The 19,226-nt window shown below is 39.5% G+C and overlaps 1 protein-coding gene across 5 annotated transcripts in view; it reads right to left on the bottom strand.

The window, feature by feature from the left end:
* The window catches only part of ERG (ETS transcription factor ERG), a 129,554-nt gene that overhangs the window by 61,071 nt on the left and 49,257 nt on the right, over positions 1-19,226 (bottom strand). Inside the window, exon 1 of one of the 5 annotated variants that reach the window (XM_052673819.1) lies at positions 1,854-2,003. The exons of 1 other annotated variant lie outside the window; for it this stretch is intronic. In XM_052673819.1, the coding sequence (XP_052529779.1) occupies positions 1,854-1,871 (18 nt within the window). In that variant the 5' untranslated portion in view covers positions 1,872-2,003. 3 more of the 5 variants (XM_052673821.1, XM_052673820.1, XM_052673817.1) reach the window with 3 other exon arrangements.

Here is a 19,226-nt window from a genome sequence, read left to right as displayed (position 1 = left end):
ATAAAATCCTTGCTTCAGAATATAAGCCCTTCCCTACCTCTTAAGTGCTAAAATCCACAGCGTTCTGGGGTGTAGATTTCACTCTGCAGGGCTTGCATTCTCAAACGAGGAGACAAAAACATGCATTTTCCCATTCAGGAGGCTTTGCTGCCTGCATTGCACTAACAAGCTGCACAACATACAGTTGCATATGGCATCTTCTCATCACTCTAAGCATTAGGTGGAGGTGAAATAGTAAGGATGAGATATTCTTCACGACCACTTACCCTATTATCAAGTAATCATAGAAAAAGTGACCACAAATAAATAATAAAAGCTCTTCAAAGCATATATAACATCTAATCACACTGTACTATCAGTTTTGAAGAAAATTTTCCCATCAGCATCAAGAGCGCACTCTGTTTAATAAACACCAAAAACCACATAACTATCTCAGCACATACCCCTTTCTCTCAGCAATGCAAAACTTGCCTCCTGAGCCTCAAGATTTCAAAGAGAGCCTGATCCTCTCATGTCTGAAAATGCACTCTGAAAAGTGCAGCAAAACCAAAGGGAATTCAGCCAGTTCAGAAGCACCATTGCATGTAACAGATACTGGTCAGCAGTGCAAAGTGGATTCAGGTCTACAGATAGCCTCTCCAAAGCATCAGTGATTGGAAAAAGAGAAGTCTCATTGTACTTCTTAACCACGCTGTCATCAGGTAAGACTTTCAGATTTTGATAACTATAACAAAAAGCATTCAGTGATCTTTAAATACCAACAGCTAGGCAGAAATTACCAAGAAATCTAACTGCAGCTCTGCTTACCTATAACCAGCACCGTCACTACTTTGTATCTCTCACAAAAACTCTGGCATTATTAGAAAAGTACGAAAATAGACAATGAAGAATTGTCTACCATGAAGAAAACAAATACTTTGACTCTGAATTTGATAATGCAATGCTGCTGCCCTCACTGTACCTCGCAATCTCTTTTGCTCTTTACACAAAATTAGTTTCGCTATCACAAAACATTTAGTTACAGTTATAATTTTGCGATTAATCATAGTTATTAGATGTAATAGATGTAACTGACATCTACTGCGACACAGAGAAAAGCAAAAACTCAATAGATAGACGGATAGATTGAATCCACTTTCTAAGTGATACAACCTGAAAAACTCAACAAAACTATTCCCAAAAATCAAAATTAAACAAACAAGCAGAAAACCAAACACGTAAAACATGCACCGAGAGAAATTTATAAGTCAACATAAGAATTTTATTATCTGAAAATTTAAGAGAAAAAGAACACGCCCATGAGATCTTAACATCACCATTAAAATAACCTTACGAAAAGTCCATAGTACCAGGCTAGAGTTTCTAGAAAAGCACATCTGCAGGACACTGAAAGAAGAGCTGGTGCCTCTGGTTCCCATTTGCTAGTATTTGTGTCCCCATCAACAAGAGAAACATTTTAAAGTATCCAAAAGTCTAGCATTCTTAGGAACCCTTTTTTGCCTTTCAGCACACACCCTCTCCCCTTCTGTCAGTCTGCAAACACATCCAAGTTGTCAGAATGGTACCTACAAGAAATTTCAGAAGCTCTCATAAAAGGGCTTCGCATATGCAATCCACAGCACTGAACAGTGAATTTAAAAAACCCAATTTTTTTTCCGAGTTTGAAGTTTTTAAGCCTTGCGGATGGTTGGAGTAGGAAAAAGGAAATTTACTAGGCAGTACAAAGGAAATCTTGTTGTCCTCTATTGTGGCAGTGGGGGTGTTGCCCAATTCTAACTTATCTAGGTTGATAAAGGAAACCAAAGAAAACGCTACTGAAAAAAATTCCAATGAAAAAGGTACCCCTTTCTTACCTTAATAGTGCTTGCCATAATGTGATCAAGATTATTGATCGCTAATAATTGCTAATAATAATTATTGCTTCGCTCTGACCAGAAAGAAGTTTTGATGAGGTTGTTTAGAGCGGATGAGATTGTGCTAACTCTGGGAAATGAAGTCAGCCAATGGCAGGAAGAGGTTTCTATTGGTCCTGGCCACTGCAGCTCGAAGAAACAGGATATTTGGGAGTGAAGAGATAAGAGTCCTAAAACAATGTTGTTTTTCTTGATGATATGTGACTAAAAATCTTTTTTTTTTTTTTTTTTTTTTTTTTCTAACAAAAAAAGTCCACTGCCTGTGACTGCCTGGGCAGGTGTGATCTGATGTGCAGTAAGTGCGACATGTTGCTCCAAGGCAGGATGCAGATGTCAGATGAAATGGGCCACGTTCGGCATTGGTTTCATGCAGTCTGCTCACTGGGGAATTGCTGATTCAGGGCCGCAGCCTGACTGCGTGTAAGTGGGTGTATCTCCAAATATGTTAAAGCAGCCTGGCCAGCTTACACTGCATCTATATTTGTCCATTAACCTCATAGTTAGGTTCTTGGGCTACGGATGCTTTCCAGCCTATCGGGTTTAGCACCTTTGTTCTTAGAGAAGAAGCAAGAGATTGGCAACAGTAATTTCTTTTTGATACCTCTTTCTCACCAAGGAAAGGAAGTCACAGAAAAACATGCATTTCTAAAGCAAATGTCCGAATTCCTTAAATTTTTCACACTCTTCCGTTTGTTAGTTTATAGCTTTTCCTGCTCGAAAATGAGATGGTTTCACTGTCAATTCCCATCCTGGTTTGAGCATGATAGTAACATTTTATACTGTGTTTCATAATTATTTGTCCTTAGACAGAACTTGGCATACACAGGGCACCCCAAAATTTGCAGCTGTGCAAATAACACATCATCCCTGTCCTAGGCCCTTGCTTAGGAGTGCTGAGCTCTTAAAACAAAAAGAAAGAGGTTGGGAATGAGAAAGGAAAAGTGTTTTCATGGTATTAGATGCCATGCAAAGACCCAGCTCTGGCATAATTCTCTCTCACTCTTGTAAACCTTGCAACATTTTGGATGATAAAATTTTGAGAATAGAACTCTCTAAAACTGAAAAAAAAAAGAAAAAAAAATTTAAAAAATTTTAAAAAGTAAGAATGTATTACTTCTTCAATAATCTAGCAGTTTTTAAAGCCTGTCTGACTGCAACCAGCTTCTGATTTCTCAATACTTGCTGTAACAACATCAGAACATCGGACATGTTGTTTGACAGCACCACAGCCTGGTGTATAAAATTCCCACTATAGCAGGCATGTGCTCTCTGCCCAGGAACCCTGTTGTGGTCAAAAAATAGTAAAAAATAGTGACAACCTTTAATGGCATCATTTAGTAGAGGCTGGCAACGTCATCCTCTCCCAGTGCCTTCCTCTCCTGCTCCTTGGGAAAAGAAATGGAAATAAGAGCATTTTTCTGTACCTGGCCATGACTGTGATATTTGGAATGAACTTTTTCCAAATGTAACGCACTGACAATGGTAGTAGCACGAGCCCCAGGTCAATCTTTTCCTCCCATGCTGACCCAAAGATGTTCCTCCAGAGCAGCACCTGTTGTAGGTGAACTCCCAGACTCTGGCCCTTGGGCCTTGACTGTGCAGGTGCTGCTCCACCTCAAGTGAGGCAGAACAGAGGGGAAGCTCTTCCATCCACCCTTGCTGATGGGAATGGCCCTATGGGGACCACATAGCAGGCAATCCCAGGACCCAGCTGTTGTGCTTCTACTACTGAGCAACACAGGACTGAAGCAACTAGGATCTGGAAGAGGTCCTTGTGGGAAATCCTTATTTTAGTCTTGGCAGTGTGTCACACAGCTGAGCCTCTATCCCAGCTCATCTCCACCTGCCTCACAAGATTTGAAGTCTTGAGGCCTCCCCAGCCAGCCCAAGGGGCTGAGGAAGTATCCAGCACAGAACTGGAGACTTGTAGAATGGCTTGGGCTAAAGCCCATGCCATCTCAACCCTTGCTGTGGGCAGGGCTGCCCCCCACCAGCTCAGGCTGCCCAGGGTCCCATCTAACCTGGCCTTGAGTGCCTCCAGGGATGGGGCACCACAGCTTCTCTGAGCAGCTGTGCCAGCGCCTCACCACCTTCCAAGGAAAGAATATCCTCCTGACATCAAACCTAGCATCCTCTTGATACAGAGAAAATGGAGGCAGTGTCTTTTACTTTTACTCCCCACTCTGAGTCCTGAGATATCAAAGGATCAATCCGCTGTAAACGTTTAGCATGATTTTAATGTTTACTTTAATGAGTTCTGGTTTCCTCCATTGCAAAGGTGACACTTGGTCCACTCAGAGCAATTCACAGCACCACTGTGAATAATTTCTGTTCTTTATTAGTTATTCATATAAAAACCCGGAGTTGCACTGCTGACTATCTTCTTGAGGCCTTCATCCATTGATTTAGTCAGTAACTTCTGGTAACTTTCCTATTTTCATTATGAATAGCAAAAAAGAAAACAATTTACAGTAATTGTATTTCGTGGGGATGTTGATTTCCTCCCTTTTCATCTCCAAACAATGAGTAAGGCAGCCAAAAGATTAGAGCCTTTTTCTTGAAATTTCAGAGAGTTGTATAATGTTTCAGTTGGGTGACTTACACTCTAGTTAAACCCCTGATATATATATATCAGGGGTTTAACTAGAGTGTAAGTATGTATATATATATATATACATATATATATATATATTTTTCTTAATCATATCCTTGAAGTATCCATCCCTCCAGTGGGTGGGATTTACCAAATTCATTCACAAGCAAGATTTAGTAATGATTCTTCTCCATCCTGTCTCCATATAGACAAATCTCCTGTTGATTTCTGTAGGGCTTTTGGAAGCATACAGCAGGCAATATCAGACTCTGCTGAGCTCTGTTATTCTCATTACATGAGTTTTACAGAGCCTACAGCCCAGTAAGGAGTTTACCATTTCAAACTGGCATACATTCTATGCCAAAGAATTCAATGAAGTTTATTTGACTTTCATGCTAATACCCACAGGCAGATTTCTGAGGGCTTACACTTAATGTCAATCCAATTGCAAGGCAAAGCCTTCGTATTGTAAGAATAGCAAAATCAAATCAACATCATTCAGTTACAACAGAAAAATAATATAAACACTTCCATTATTTTTCTCTTTTCTGCATTTTGTTAAGGCTAACTAGAAAGAAAATATGCTTTTGTTATGTTAGGCAACTACATGCTATTATCTGAAATAATGTTGTGTGACTTTGAAAAAATGTGTCTTTGTCAACAGACTGAATGAAAACACAATAATACAAAAAGTATCAAAGAGTACAAAAAGCCACATAAGCCACATAACACTGCTTCCCTCCATAACTTTGCTCTCAAGCTTTTTGCCCCAATTTCTCTGGGCTACTTTCTGATGAAATTTTCTTTTACATTCAAGCTTGCATCTAGAAACCACAGAACAGCAAAACAATACCTTATCTGCTTGGCACTACATATGTGCTTATGCTATTTGATCAAAATGGGATTTTTAAACATGCTTTAAAGTTACAGCTGTGCTTTAGTTCTTTCAAAGATACAGACAGGCTTAAACACTGCTTTAAGTGCCTTCGACCTTCAGGATTAAAGAGCTCCATTTTTAAAGATAAGTGTTTCTACACTGGAGACAAAAGATAGATTTGATCTCACCATGCAAAATAAATGATTTGACTAGGTGCTAAAAAGAGATAAATTTCCAGAGAAAATTTACAACTGCTGGAACAAGCTGCTGTGTTTGTTACAGCCTTTAGCACTAGTGCAAGAAGTATGTCCAGTATGTGTGCACTCACCTAAAAGACAAGAAAATATTTCAGAAGAAATCATTTATCATACCATTAGAAACAATCTTATTAACTTTTAAAACAATCTATCCTCGTTTTGTTGATTGTTTTTTGTTTGTTTGTTTGTTTGTTTGTTTTTTATATCCTATCTACTAGAGTAGGAAATATATCACAGCATTCCCTGTGTGGACAGCTCTGCAATCCATCTTGCTATCTGGGAGGTAAACCAAGAATGTGGCTCCTGAGCCTGGTTGACCAAGAGGATAGAGGTGACTCTAACATCCTCACAAAAGCCACGAGGAGAAGAGAGGAGAGGAGAGGAGAGGAGAGGAGAGGAGAGGAGAGGAGAGGAGAGGAGAGGAGAGGAGAGGAGAGGAGAGGAGAGGAGAGGAGAGGAGAGGAGAGGAGAGGAGAGGAGAGGAGAGGAGAGGAGAGGAGAGGAGAGGAGAGGAGAGGAGAGGAGAGGAGAGGAGAGGAGAGGAGAGGAGAGGAGAGGAGAGGAGAGGAGAGGAGAGGAGAGGAGAGGAGAGGAGAGGAGAGGAGAGGAGAGGAGAGGAGAGGAGAGGAGAGGAGAGGAGAAAAGCAAGCTCTGATCCTTTTATCATTATCAGGGTAAAAAGGAGGTCCCATTTTGGCAGAACCAGGCTACAAGTCAAAAAACTTCAGTTCAATAAAAGACATTGCACTGCGGTTTTCTCCATAGTAGATTTAAAGAAATTGAGAGAAATTAACACTACTTCATGACACATGAAGATACATCTACAAAGATCTTACTTCTCTAAAAAAACAGTTTTCTACTTAAATGTAGCTCTAAATGTTCAGCTTGGCCATGCTCTGCTTGGTGTGCAAGGACCAAATAAGTTCTAATCAAATTTTTGCCACACTGGGACTTCCACCCTCTAGTTCACAACTGAATAAAATGTCAGCAAATCTGATCACGAAGGGGAAACTCTCCTCCTTTCCCCGCATAAAACTGATTTATTAATATTAGCACTGCCTGGCCACTGGGGCAACACGGCACGTATGCCATAGAGAAGCACCCTTTCCTTCGGCGTCTCTTCCAAGCTCTCACGCCTCCTGCTGCCTTAAGGTCAGCTCTGGCATGGCAGAGGGAGGAGGAATCTCTCCCCAGCACCGAGCACAGCCGCAGCGGTCACTAGAGGGTGCTCGGTGCCCCGAGAACAAGAGCTCGGGGCTCGCCGCCTGCCTCGTTTGATCCCAATGACACGGTGTGCATGCAGCTCGTTCCAGACTCTTGCAGTGACTTTTTCGGATAAAAACGAGGGCAGAGAAAGTAGATCTCTTCCTGCTGTGGTGGTACCAATCATCGAGTTTGCCCTCAAGGCTGGTTACAACTGCACTGTTCACACTTTCTTTGCTTCCTTCAGTCACTCCTTGCACTGTACCCATCTTTCAGTCAGTTTGTCCTTTAATATCTTCCCTTACCCTCGTTGTTGTGCCTCTTGTTCCACTGCTCTCCGAGCAATGAACTGCCTTTGTCTGCTGGCTGAGGTGAAAAGCTGGCAGAGATCCTGACTCAAAGAGGTTAGGTCTTTTGGGGTGTTTTTGTTGTTGTTGTTGTTTGGTTTTTGTTTTGTTTTGTTTTTTCCACCTCATGGAACAATAGCAACAAAGAATAGATTGTATTCCAGTGAGCTCATTTCTACAGAAACAAAATGTTGGAGGTTTTCAAATTGGAAGTCGAAGTCTGCCTCTGAGTTCTGTAACTCCAGCTCATGCTATTTAATCTTGTACGACCTAAAATATTTTTGATAACTGTGTCACCCTTTGATCACTTTATCCTTTCTGATCATCCTTTGGAAACCAGCTCTACTCTATACACGAAAAGTACCACAGGAGCAGGAGATGAAAGAAATAGGAGCTCTGTTTATATGAATTACATTTTATAGAATCATAGAATGGTTGAGGTTGGAAGGGGCCTCAAAGCCATCCAGCCCCAATCCCTGCCGTGGGCAGGGCTGCCCCCCCCCTCCCCCCCAAGCTCAGGCTGCCCAGGGCCCCATCCAACCTGGCCTTGAGCGCCTCCAGAGATGAGGCACCACAGCTTCTCTGGGCAGCTGTGCCAGCGCCTCACTGCCCTCTCAGTGAAAAACTTTCCCCTAACATCTAATCTAAACCTCTCTTCAGTTTAAAACCACTCCCCGTTGTCCTATCACTATCTACCCTTGTAAAATGTTGATTTCCTTCTTGTTTATAATCTTCCTTTAAATAATAGGAAGCTGTAATGAAGTCTCTCCAGAGCCTTCTCTACACTGGCATGCTCGCTAATACTCTGACACTGGAGTTTCCTGTAATATCCAACATGTGTACTTCATAGCAGCCTAGCCAGGCAGGGAAGTGCTGACATACTCATTTGCAGACAAGGAATCAAATCACTGTCTGCTGCTAGGATTCATTTCCTCAACCTTCACCCATCTTTAAATGTGGGTGCACAGATCAGTTGTCCTCGACATCTTCTGCAGCCTTCTATACAATTTTCTTCATCACGTCTTTCAGTTTCACCTGGAACAGCAACTTGCAACACCTACTTAAAAGGTGAGATCAATCACACTCTCACCCTCTACTGTCTACAGTGGGAATCTGCATGATTACATGAGACACAAACTTTTGGACAAACTTTACATGACATTAATCTCACCCTAGCTGTCCTTTCATTCTTCCCAAATTTTCCCATCTCTAAAATGTTAATAATCATACTGCAACACACCAAAGGAGCTCTATATGGATTAACAATTAAAGTCTGCTGAAACTTTTGACTGAAAGCTGTCACCAATATGAAAACTATTTGTTTTCTATTATCTAATTAAAAGCTGATTAAGTGACACTGGTAACACAGTGCAAAGAAAATACTTCAAAAAAGCAAATTCTCTGCAAGGAAAAAAAGAAATAACTGTGAGGCCAAAGGCCACCATTTTTCATCATTTTTTTTCCAAGTGTTTTAGATAATTTTAACTAAAATACACAATACTTTGAGCTGGTTATTGAAGAATATTGTCCTTCGCGGTCTTGCTATCCCCAGATTGAAGGGCACTGCACCAAGCAAATACATCTGGCATATTGGATTTCTACACCATATTAGTGAAGCTGTTCTGAGATTTTCATCAAGAATGGAACCTATTAACGTGTCTCTCACACTGTTCTGGTGTTTATAGCATGCTTTGGAGGACTGTGTGCTCTTTTTTTTCACCCCACAACCAGGAAGTCTATAGAGAATGCTTTCAACTGTTTTATTTGACCTTTCACCTCCAGGCTTTTGCCTAATCTGTAAATTTGAATAGGAGGTATAACTGTGCTTTTTTTCTCTCTCCCTCTAAGTAACCAGTTGAGTTCCGTTAAGGACCAGACACACTTCTAAAACTGGGACTCTTTTGGTATTGTACTTTCTTTGTTAGTAGCTGTGAACAAGAAACAGATGTGAAATCTCTGTTTTTGAAACTTAGTGACCCAGAAAGACTGAGGCTAATCCAGATCATTCTTAATAACTGAAAACTGCCACCCTTTGGCCACCTTGAGATACATGTACACATGCAGGAATATTCTCCATTCCCAACAGACATACAGACATAAATAGAAACCTCAGGATTTTTATGCAAATCATGAACTCAGGAGCAACTTAGGATTTGAACAACAGCGAAAAACCTAAATCCTTCATGGATGTTTTTCCCCAGCATCAATCAACCTTTTCCACTTAGACAACTGCTTTCAAGAAGAACGTGAATTCTTCACCAGTGAGGAAGGACAGGTAAAAGAAACAATAGATGCATAAACAAAACTTTGATATATTGATATATTGTTTCAACCCACATCAGGAATCTCACAATATCTATCACTGAGATGGAGATGACTGAAAGAGACCCTTAGCCTGGTGCCACAGGTAGAAGAGCAATGGGGTTGGAGCTGATGGAGCAGTGCGGTAGCTACACTCCTCCAGGACTCCTCTTATTTTGTCAAAAACATGAGGGAGAAATTTGAGCAGCAGGAGATATCATACCTATCACTATTTCCAAACACAAGATGTATGCTTCGTATATATAGAATAAAAGCATTCAATTGCACTGTTAAATTCTTTTTTTTTTCTTTTTTAGTTTCACATGCTGTCTAGAACAAAAAGGCACATTTAACTAGCTCTTTTTAATACACGGAGCATCACTGCACAAGAATAATTATTTTGCACCGAGATTTAAAAAATAAAAAATAAAAAATAAAAAATATTAAGTACTCAGGAAATGTGATAGTATGTCTTCCAGGAATTCTCCAAGGTTAGGATGCGTGGTCCAAAAAGGATAAAATGCACATATTTCTAGAACTGTCTGATATTTCTGCCTCTCCCTGTGTCTCAGTAAAACTATATGCCTGATGAGACAAAAAATGTATCTGTTAACTAACACTGGTTTATTTTGAATCTCAACTGTACAGTTAAGCTAAAAATATTTGCCAGCTTTTTGAAGAACAGGACAAATATGTTGAGAGGAAATAACAAACAAAAAAGCCTGTGGAAAGTACATTTTCATGTGTTTTCTTGAGGACCAGAAGACAGGCCTCAGAGCATGGCATGATTATGTGCTACAAACAGCTCATTTATTTATCTAGCACTGAAAACTCTCATTCCTCTCATCTATTAGACCCAATGTGTTAAAGCTTTACTCCTTATTGGCAGTGAAGGTTCTGCAGAATTGCTTGAGTTGTACAAAATATTTTCGTCTGCAAACTTGATGACTCTAGAATGGCCTGTTGGCAACTCTCTTCAGTGTTATTTAAGCAATTTATGGAAAAACTTTTTACTACCAGAATGAAATGTGCCTCTTTAACACAGTACCAATGTAAAGCTTGATAACAAATACCACTAGCCAAGAAATACAACACTGATAAAGTCCTACCTGACCTGAATTCTATGTAACCACATTTCTAAAACTCAATTCATTTAGAAAACAAGACATTTGCAAGAAACCTACAAGAAAACGAGTTGATTATCTTGAAAGTACTACAGTAAAATCAAAGAACTTGGCAATGATTAAATAATATGTTTTCACTTGGGGACTAAATGTACTGCAAGAAAAGGAGAAAAAAAATCTCAATTCCTTTAATGGATAAAAACTGTGGGCATAAAATGTTTATCACTTTGAAAAAACAACAACAACTAAAAACTCCAACCCATACATAATTAATTGACAAGATAATTGTAACTCTGAATTTTTACAGACCTGGGATTTTTCATCAACACATCTTACTACCCATGTCTAAATCACTTTGTTGGTTATCAAGTGTTTTAAGAAAAATAAAGGCAATGTCTTGCTTTCACTGACATGTATGGGAAAACTTCTTCTCTCTAATAGCACAAAGGTTTCAATTCACTGAGAATTAAACAAAATTATACAATATCAACATTCCTTGCAAGCTGGAAATTTTGAGTTTCAAAGGGCATGTTTCAAGACATAAAAATTACTGTCCAATAACTGAAACTCAGCAGAAGGGGAAGGGGGGGGAGGAATTGATAACTGATAGGATTTGATGCATGATTTAAGGCTTTAAGGCCCAGAAAAGAATCTGTAAAGATTTCTCCTGCGATGAAAGGCTTGCCAGACATGTGTGAAAAACTTGCTAAAACATGTGTGTTACATTACCTTGGTGGCCCATGACTTTTCCAACAACCATTCCCAATTAGCTGAGATCCAGTAAAACAGAAATGAGATTTTGTATGCAGCATTAGTCCTCTAGAATGAAGCACTTATTCTAAAACGTTCTTTTATTTTGAGCCTAGCCCTAGAAGATGCCAAATGTTTCCAATTCATGGCACTCAACTACATGGGTAGTCTGCTTCTTTATCTCCATCCCATCAGAAGACTGTACCAACTGAAAGATAATCATTTAACCTAGAATTAGGCCAGTATTTCCCACAATGTACCATAACTGGTCTATAGAATTAGTTCCTTCTTAAAAGAAGGCCATATAAAGTACCATATCACATTTCTCAAAAAGAAGTTGTGGCATTAAGGTGCTTTGGTTTTCTTTGTATTCTTGCCCTCTTGCCCTTCCTCCCAGCTGTGAAGGACTCTGTGTCCTTCAATTAGCCATAGATGCTGTGCCAGAGTGAGGATGCCACAACCAGTCTGGGTCCATGCAAGGTGTGCCAGGCAGTAAAATGCAATAGAAAATGTACCGACTGCAGCACAGAATGCTTGCCTTGCCTCTCCCTCGGTAGGCGCAGGACTTCAGAAATCTCTTCCTCACTTCTCTGCTGAGCTACACACCTTTGTGGAAAACTGGTTGTCTGTAGTTCTCTACGTTCTACTGAATGGACAGAGAGCTCTGTTTCCTTATGAAATTCAAACAGGATCTGCTTGAGGAAAACTTGTTTCAGATTATCCTTCCAGTCAAATCTGTCCCTGCAGTGAGTGGCTGCCTTGATGAAGAGGTGATCCTCTTTTCACCTATGAAGTTGTAGCTAATGTCCCAGATGTCCCAAGCACAGTTCTATTTTAACAACCTAGGATTGAGAGTCCATCTGAATGTTTTGCTTGGCTTCTAAATGGCAAAATGTGCTATTAGGGGAGAAGAAATGTTATTCATGCCAGTGGCACTTTCTTAATGATCTGGCATTAAGAAAAAAGAAAAAGGGAAATAGAAAAGGAAAGTAACAAATTCTCCTTAGACTGCAAAATAACAAAAACTTGTGTTTTCTTTGTTAATATTGCACAGTTTTCCAGTAATTAAAATAATTAGGTTCAATTATTTGTTTCTCTATTAATGATACTTTTCTATATTGAATAAGAAATTTAAATAATAATAATAATTAAAAACCATTTTTAAAACAGTCCTAGTTAGATGAATTGATCTTTCCATACTGAGCTGCTGACACTACTGTTAGTGCCAGTACTTCACAAGGAGTTAAGTGGTATATCAACTTACTTCACCAGTTAGACACTGGTATTTAAGACAACTAAGATAACCATGTAGTTTAATACACCATAGCACTCAGGCACAGTATTTGTTCCCCTGAAAGGCCAAGCTCAAGTTCCAATCTTGCAAAGATTTACCATATGGGACATTTCCATTACAGTTTGGGGAAACTGTATTTATTTACTGGCAACTAGTTATTTGCCAAAGAACATGGTTTTGGGACAGCTGAAGCCATTTACTAGTTCAGGTCACACTTGGTGAATAGTTTTGGCTGGAACAAAAATGACAGCAGATTATGAAAACACTGGACATTCTCTCAAGCAGATATTTAAAGTGGTTTCAACACTGTTTTCATGGCACTTGTCATGAAAAGAAAGGAAGGAAAAAGTAATATTTTCAAAGATTCTCAAGGAGGGTAAAGGCCTCCCTTTTAGGCAGTAGCCCAGCATATGCCCAGGCATAGCACTTCAGTTCACTTCTCCACCAACAGGAGCTGCCACCAGCCACACACAAACTTCATCATGAAGTTATTTGATCTCTCATTTGCTATTTCTGTCTAAGACAAACTGGAACAGAAGAAAAAATAAGCAACTCAACTATGATATAATATCTGCTCAGATGTTTTTCTGGATCAAGACCTTCAGCCATAAGCTCCTCCAAGGTCTGCATACCTGGACAACAGTATCTTCAGATCTGGGAGTTGGGGAAGCTTTGTTTGCCATTGGAGAACAAATAACAGACATGAATAATGTTATAAAAGAATTAATTTCTCTGGAAGTTATATTTATGTAGGATTTGTTCAAGCCAAGCATGTGCAGAACTAAAGCTGTTTATCTGCCAATAGAAGAAGTAAGATCCAAGCAAGTCCATCCAGATATTGCCAGCACCACAGTTCTCTCCATGAGGAAAGAATTTGGAATGTGTTATTTGACACAAAACCATATAATTGCAGTGTCAAAAACTACAGTAAATGATTCTAATCAATTGCCAAGAAGTGGAATATTTTTCTGGCTTGTATTCCTGTTAGAAAAATAAAAAATGTAAGAGTTACAGCAAGTCTGTTGTTGCTAAGATGCAATTCTAGAAATCATCCAAAGAAATAAAATTGAAGAGGTTAACAAATAAAATAATATCTTAGTTCTACCAAGGTCAAAAACGAATGATTTAGCTTTTCAGGCTTTCTGTACCAAACAACATAACTCTATGTGTTATGAAAAGCTAGATTCACACACGTTAATTCAAGTCAGTAGTATTGACTCTTCAATTAGGATGATGATTACAGTGTGTTCAGTGCTTAACAAAGTATTTATCTGCTGCTTGTGAGCTTTTGTTTGAAGGATTAGCCAATATCACTCCAGACTTCAAAAAGAGCAAGAACAATGAACTGGGAAACTACAGGCCAGTCAGTCTCACCTCCATCCCTGGAAAGGTAATGGAGCAATTTGTTCTGGATGCCATTACCAAGCAGTTGAAAGAGAAGAAGGTTATCAGGAGTAGTCAACATTGATTCATCAAGGGGAAATCATATTTGATCAACCCAATAGCCTTACAGGATGTCATCACTGGGTGGGTAGATGCAAAGAGAGCAGTGGATGTTGAGTACATTGACTTCAGCAAGGCATTTCACACTGTCTCCCACTGCATCCTTACAATGAAGCTTAGAAAGTGCGGGATAGATGAGCGGACAGCGAGATGGATTGAGAACTGACTGACGGCAGACCTCAGAGGGTTGTATCAGTGGCACAGACACCTATAACCAGTGGTGTTTGCTAGGGGTCAATTGTAGCTTCAGCCTTGTTCAACATCTTCATAAGTGACCTGGATGATTCAATCGAGTCCACCCTCAGCAAGTTAGAATCACAAAATAGAATCATAGAATCACAAGGTCAGAAAGGACCCACAGGATCTTCTAGTCCAAACGTCCTCCTGTTACCATATTACCTATTACCATATCTGCTACCACAAGCACTAAACCATATCTCATAGCTCCACATCTAGACGCCTCTTGAATACTTCCAGGGACAGCGACTCCACTACCAACCTGGTCAGGCCATTCCAGTGCCCGACCTCTCTCTGAGAGAAAATGTTTTTCCTTACGTCTAATCTAAATCTCCTCTGGCACAACAAGTTTGCTGATTATATAAAGATGGGAGGCGCGGCTGGCATGCCATAAGGCTGTGTTGCCATTCAGCAAAACCTGGACAGGCTGGAGAGTTGTGTGGAGAGGAATTTGATGAATTTTGACAAGATCAAGTGTAGGGTCCTGCACTTGGGGAGTCTAACACCACGTACATCAGTACAGGCTGGGCGCTTACCTGCTGGAGAGGAGCTCTTTGGGGAAGAACCTGGGTGATTTGGTGTGCAACAGGTTAGCCATGAGCCAGCAGTGTGCCCTTTTGGCCAAGAATACCAATGCAATTCTGGGGTACATTAAAAAGATCATGGCAAGCAGGTGGTGATTCTTTTCCTCTACTCTGTCCTGGTGAAGCCACACCTGAAACTCTGTGTTAAGCTCTGGCCACCCCAGACAGGGAATCTCCTAGAAGGCGTACAGTGGAGGGCAACAAAGATAATAAGGGTTTGGGAGTACCTCCTATACAATGAAAGGCTGAGAGGGAATCTGATCAACATTTATAAATATCTAAAATGCGGGAAGCAATTAGACAAAGCCAGACTCTTTCCAGTGGTGTATAGTAAGTAATAGGATAAGGAGCAATGACCGAAAACTGGAACACAAGAATTTCAATACAAATATGAAGAAGAGCTTCTTTACAGTCAGGGTGACAGAACTCTAGAACAGGCTGCTCAGAGAGGTTGTAGAGTCTCCTTTGTAGATATTCATGAACTGTCTGGACAGTTTTCTGTGTGACTTGTTATAGGGAATCTGCTTTAGCAGGGAGTTAGACTCTAACATCTCTAGAGGTTCCTTCTAATCCTTGCAATTCTGTGATTCTGCTTTTTTCTCCCAATTTTCTTATTGTGGTTCATTTTTTCCTTTTTAGTTGATGATTTCTCAGCACTGTAATCTACTGACATCTCTCTATAAGGCCTCTTTACTCTCAAAGGAGACAACAGCTTCCCCTAATTAAATATCTGCAAACTTACTCCAGCTCATTTCTGAAAACACTGAAAAGAAACAGCCTTAAAATGGAGACCTGTAGAACACAATTAGCCATTGGCCCAAAATAATTCTGCAACTCATTGAGCCTGACCTATCATATTGTTCACCTATCATATTGTGTACTTCTCTAGCTGTATGCTGGGTATTTTGTGCGGAAGAATACTGTGAGAAACAGTATCAAAAGCTTTGCTAAAATCTAAACAAAAACTGAATAAAACAACCACATCTACTGGTTTCCCTTGGTCAACTAGATGGGTAATCTCGGCATAAAAGGAACTTAAGTTCGTTAAACGGGACTTTCCCTTTGTGAATCTGTGCTGATTATGACTAATGACTGCACTGTCTTTCGTGTGTTTTTCACTAAATCACAGAATAATCTTCTCTGTGATTTTATCAGGTGCATGAATGAAACTGACAGGTCCACCTTTCTTGAAACCTGGGACAATATTTGCCAGCTTACAGTCAACAGGGACCTCTCCAGATTCCCAAATGACTGAAAAACAGTTGAGAGGAATCTCCTTATGGCATCAGCTAGCTTTGTCAGTACCCTAAGGTGAATCCCACTGGATTCTATGGACTCATGTGCATTCAGCTGGAGCAGGAAATCCTGTTTGGAGTTGGCTGTGAATTTATCATTCACCCAGACACTGTTCTCCAACTCAGCATTTCAGGCATTTCAGGGAGCTCTCAGGCTCTCCTCACCATGCTTGTTACAAGTAAGCATCTCACCTTTATGGTTGTAAGACTAGAAAATTTTTCAAGCAAATGCTCTTGCAGCACAAGAAGCTGACAAGGATATCAAGGAAGCAGAACTGAAGAGAGTGAAAGTGAAGGAAACTTAAGGGTTCTTTAGTAATTTAAAATGAATTTTTCATCAGATTGACCAATTCTGAAAGCATCCAACATGTCTAATGTATTCAAGGATCTATTCTAAGGCTCTGTATGCAGAGTCTGACTCAGGAGAACATCCTCATTCAAGGACAGTTGATTTAAGGTTTCACTTTAAGCATGTGCTTAATTAATGCCATTAGAATTAGCAAAATATAAGCATATTCTTATATGCTTATATGCATATACAAGTCAAGTATGTACTTAATTTCCTGAAATCAAGGTTAGTAGCCAAATGCTAGTAAAAATGTAGGGTACAACTAGTAAATGCAAGCAAATAAATAAATAAATAAATAAATAAATAGCAGAAGAAAAACAACTTACTTATACTATGAACTAAAGGAACGTCAAATGTTATTAAGAAAGTTTCTAGAAAACCAGGCAGAAAACCTGAGGGAATGGAACTAGAATAAGACTGCTCTCCTATCTAAAGTCACAAACATATTCCCTGCGTAAGTTAAAGGATCAGCTGAATAAAATAGATTGTCCTGCCACAAGGTGATTCAGAGGTGATATCAGAGCACATCCAGTCAGCTGTAGCTTATTGCCTCTTAACCTCTGAGTAGAGATGAAAGGACTATCATGCTGTGGGCTGAGTCCTAGGCTGTGCTGCCACAGGCTGCTCTGAGGTATCAGCACCTCTCTGGGTCTGGCCCTGGGAGAGCTACAGCCAGAGGTAAAAGAAAAATACATCTCTGTTTCATAAAAAAACTAGTTCATAAATGAGAAAGTTTTGCTGGAAAATAATCAAATCTGACACAGGGTTGGACATCCTCCAGTGCTCACAGAAAAGCAAATGAGGTACTCAAGCTTATATATAAGACAGAAAAATGGCTTTGCCAAACTCCAACCATTCCAGATTTGGTAACAAAGAGTAGAGTTAGAAACTGAGAGAAGAATTCGGGCAAGTGAACAATTTCACAGAAGTAGTCTTTGTAGCTGCAGTAGGTTACTTTGGCATCATAAAGAAACAAACAGTTCATTTTAGGAAATCACTGTTTAGCTGGTTGTCCTAAAGAAACAGTACTGATCATGCTAAAGCATGGAGCTACTTCAGAAGAAAAGTTTCTGTTTGAAATTCTTTTAGCTAGGCTTTGATTGTGTATGTATGTGATTAGGGCCCTGTGCTACTCTTGTGAAAACGCAGCTAACTGCACTAGTCTTGAACATACAATTGATTATAGATTAAGACTTTTTGGTCCATTGAGTTGGAGTGAGTATTTATGTCTTTGTGGAGACATCACAATTTTGTATTCAGCCTCATGTTTCAGAACAGTGGAGCTATTAGTATAATAAAATAATGATAGTTACTATTTCTATTAGCAATTTTCATACCTTCCATATTTAGAGGAGGAGTTGTTGCCTTATAAGAGAAAGCAAATTCCTAATGCCTTACACTTTGAAGAACTACTGTTGTCTCCTATGAGGGGCTCAGAAATGCCCATCAGCTTTTTAAAAGTGCAATATAATATAGCACGTGATTCAGAAAGGATGGGGAAAGTGTTCTCAATAAGTTGTCTCTTTAATTGATTTTATCATAATTGTTTTAAATCAGTTTTATGGTTTCAAATTATGGAAAGAACATGGAGAAAAACAGTTATCTTGCTGGAAACAAAAACAATAAAATGCATTTCTAAAAATTATATTGCAAGGACTGACTTTCTGTTCTAAAATAAGATATGAACTGTCATTGTTGAGCCAGACCATCAAATGCTGATGAGGTCATTTACAGTGCATCAGACATACGCTGGACAAAAAAAGAGCTTTACCCTAAAGGGATCACTGAATTTATTTATTTATTTATTTATTTGCTGTATAAGACAATTTGGATTGCAAAGAAACAGTATCCACCTCATACAGAATCAGAAGAATTCCTAAGGAATGAGTTTAAGCTGTGCACGGCTGTCTGTAGGTTGCACCACAACCACCTGAAGATGAGGTTGCTCAGGTTAGTAGAGAGGTGATCTTCTTCCACTAGCTTTGTACAGGTATTGAGTCTATGCCTTTTGATGAATTTCTGATGAGTATGTAGCAAGCCTAATCTAATAGAAGCAGCCTGCTATCACAGAAGCTGTTGATCTTCTTGTAGCACCAGACTTTCATTGTCACTGGCAGCTGGGGAGGATGTTTCGCAGTTCTCAGTTTCAGTGTGTTCCCAGAGCTCAGCCTCACGGGAATAATAATAAAATGCAAAGAAATCTGCAAAGTTAATATAAAATTATATTTTCAAATGAAATCAACACAGAAAATAATTTTAAGGAATGATCACACTTATTTGTCTCCCACATCAGTAGGAAAACTTCCCAAATCTTTGCAAAGAATGGAAACAGGTGGTTAGCAAAACCACTTGGGAAAGAGATCATGGAAATGACTAGAATTTATTTAAAAGAATTGAGTAATGAGAAAGTATATTTCTGTGCTGGCACAAGGATATGAGTATATGTGAAAAAGTTACAGCAAACTTAATGGAGGAGAGCTTAGAGTAAATATTTTGAAAAAACACACAATTTGGAGGAGGTAGCTTTTTGTATTACAATCTTCATTTCATGCAACCTCCAGGAAAGGTCATTGATTTAATCAAAAGCTTTTCCTTTGGT

The sequence above is a fragment of the Tympanuchus pallidicinctus genome, unplaced genomic scaffold, assembly GCF_026119805.1.
Source record: "Tympanuchus pallidicinctus isolate F22 unplaced genomic scaffold, pur_lepc_1.0 scaffold14, whole genome shotgun sequence".
NCBI classification, from domain to species: domain Eukaryota; kingdom Metazoa; phylum Chordata; class Aves; order Galliformes; family Phasianidae; genus Tympanuchus; species Tympanuchus pallidicinctus.
Note: the sequence above shows the minus strand (reverse complement) of the source record. Positions and strands in the feature narration are given on the sequence as shown.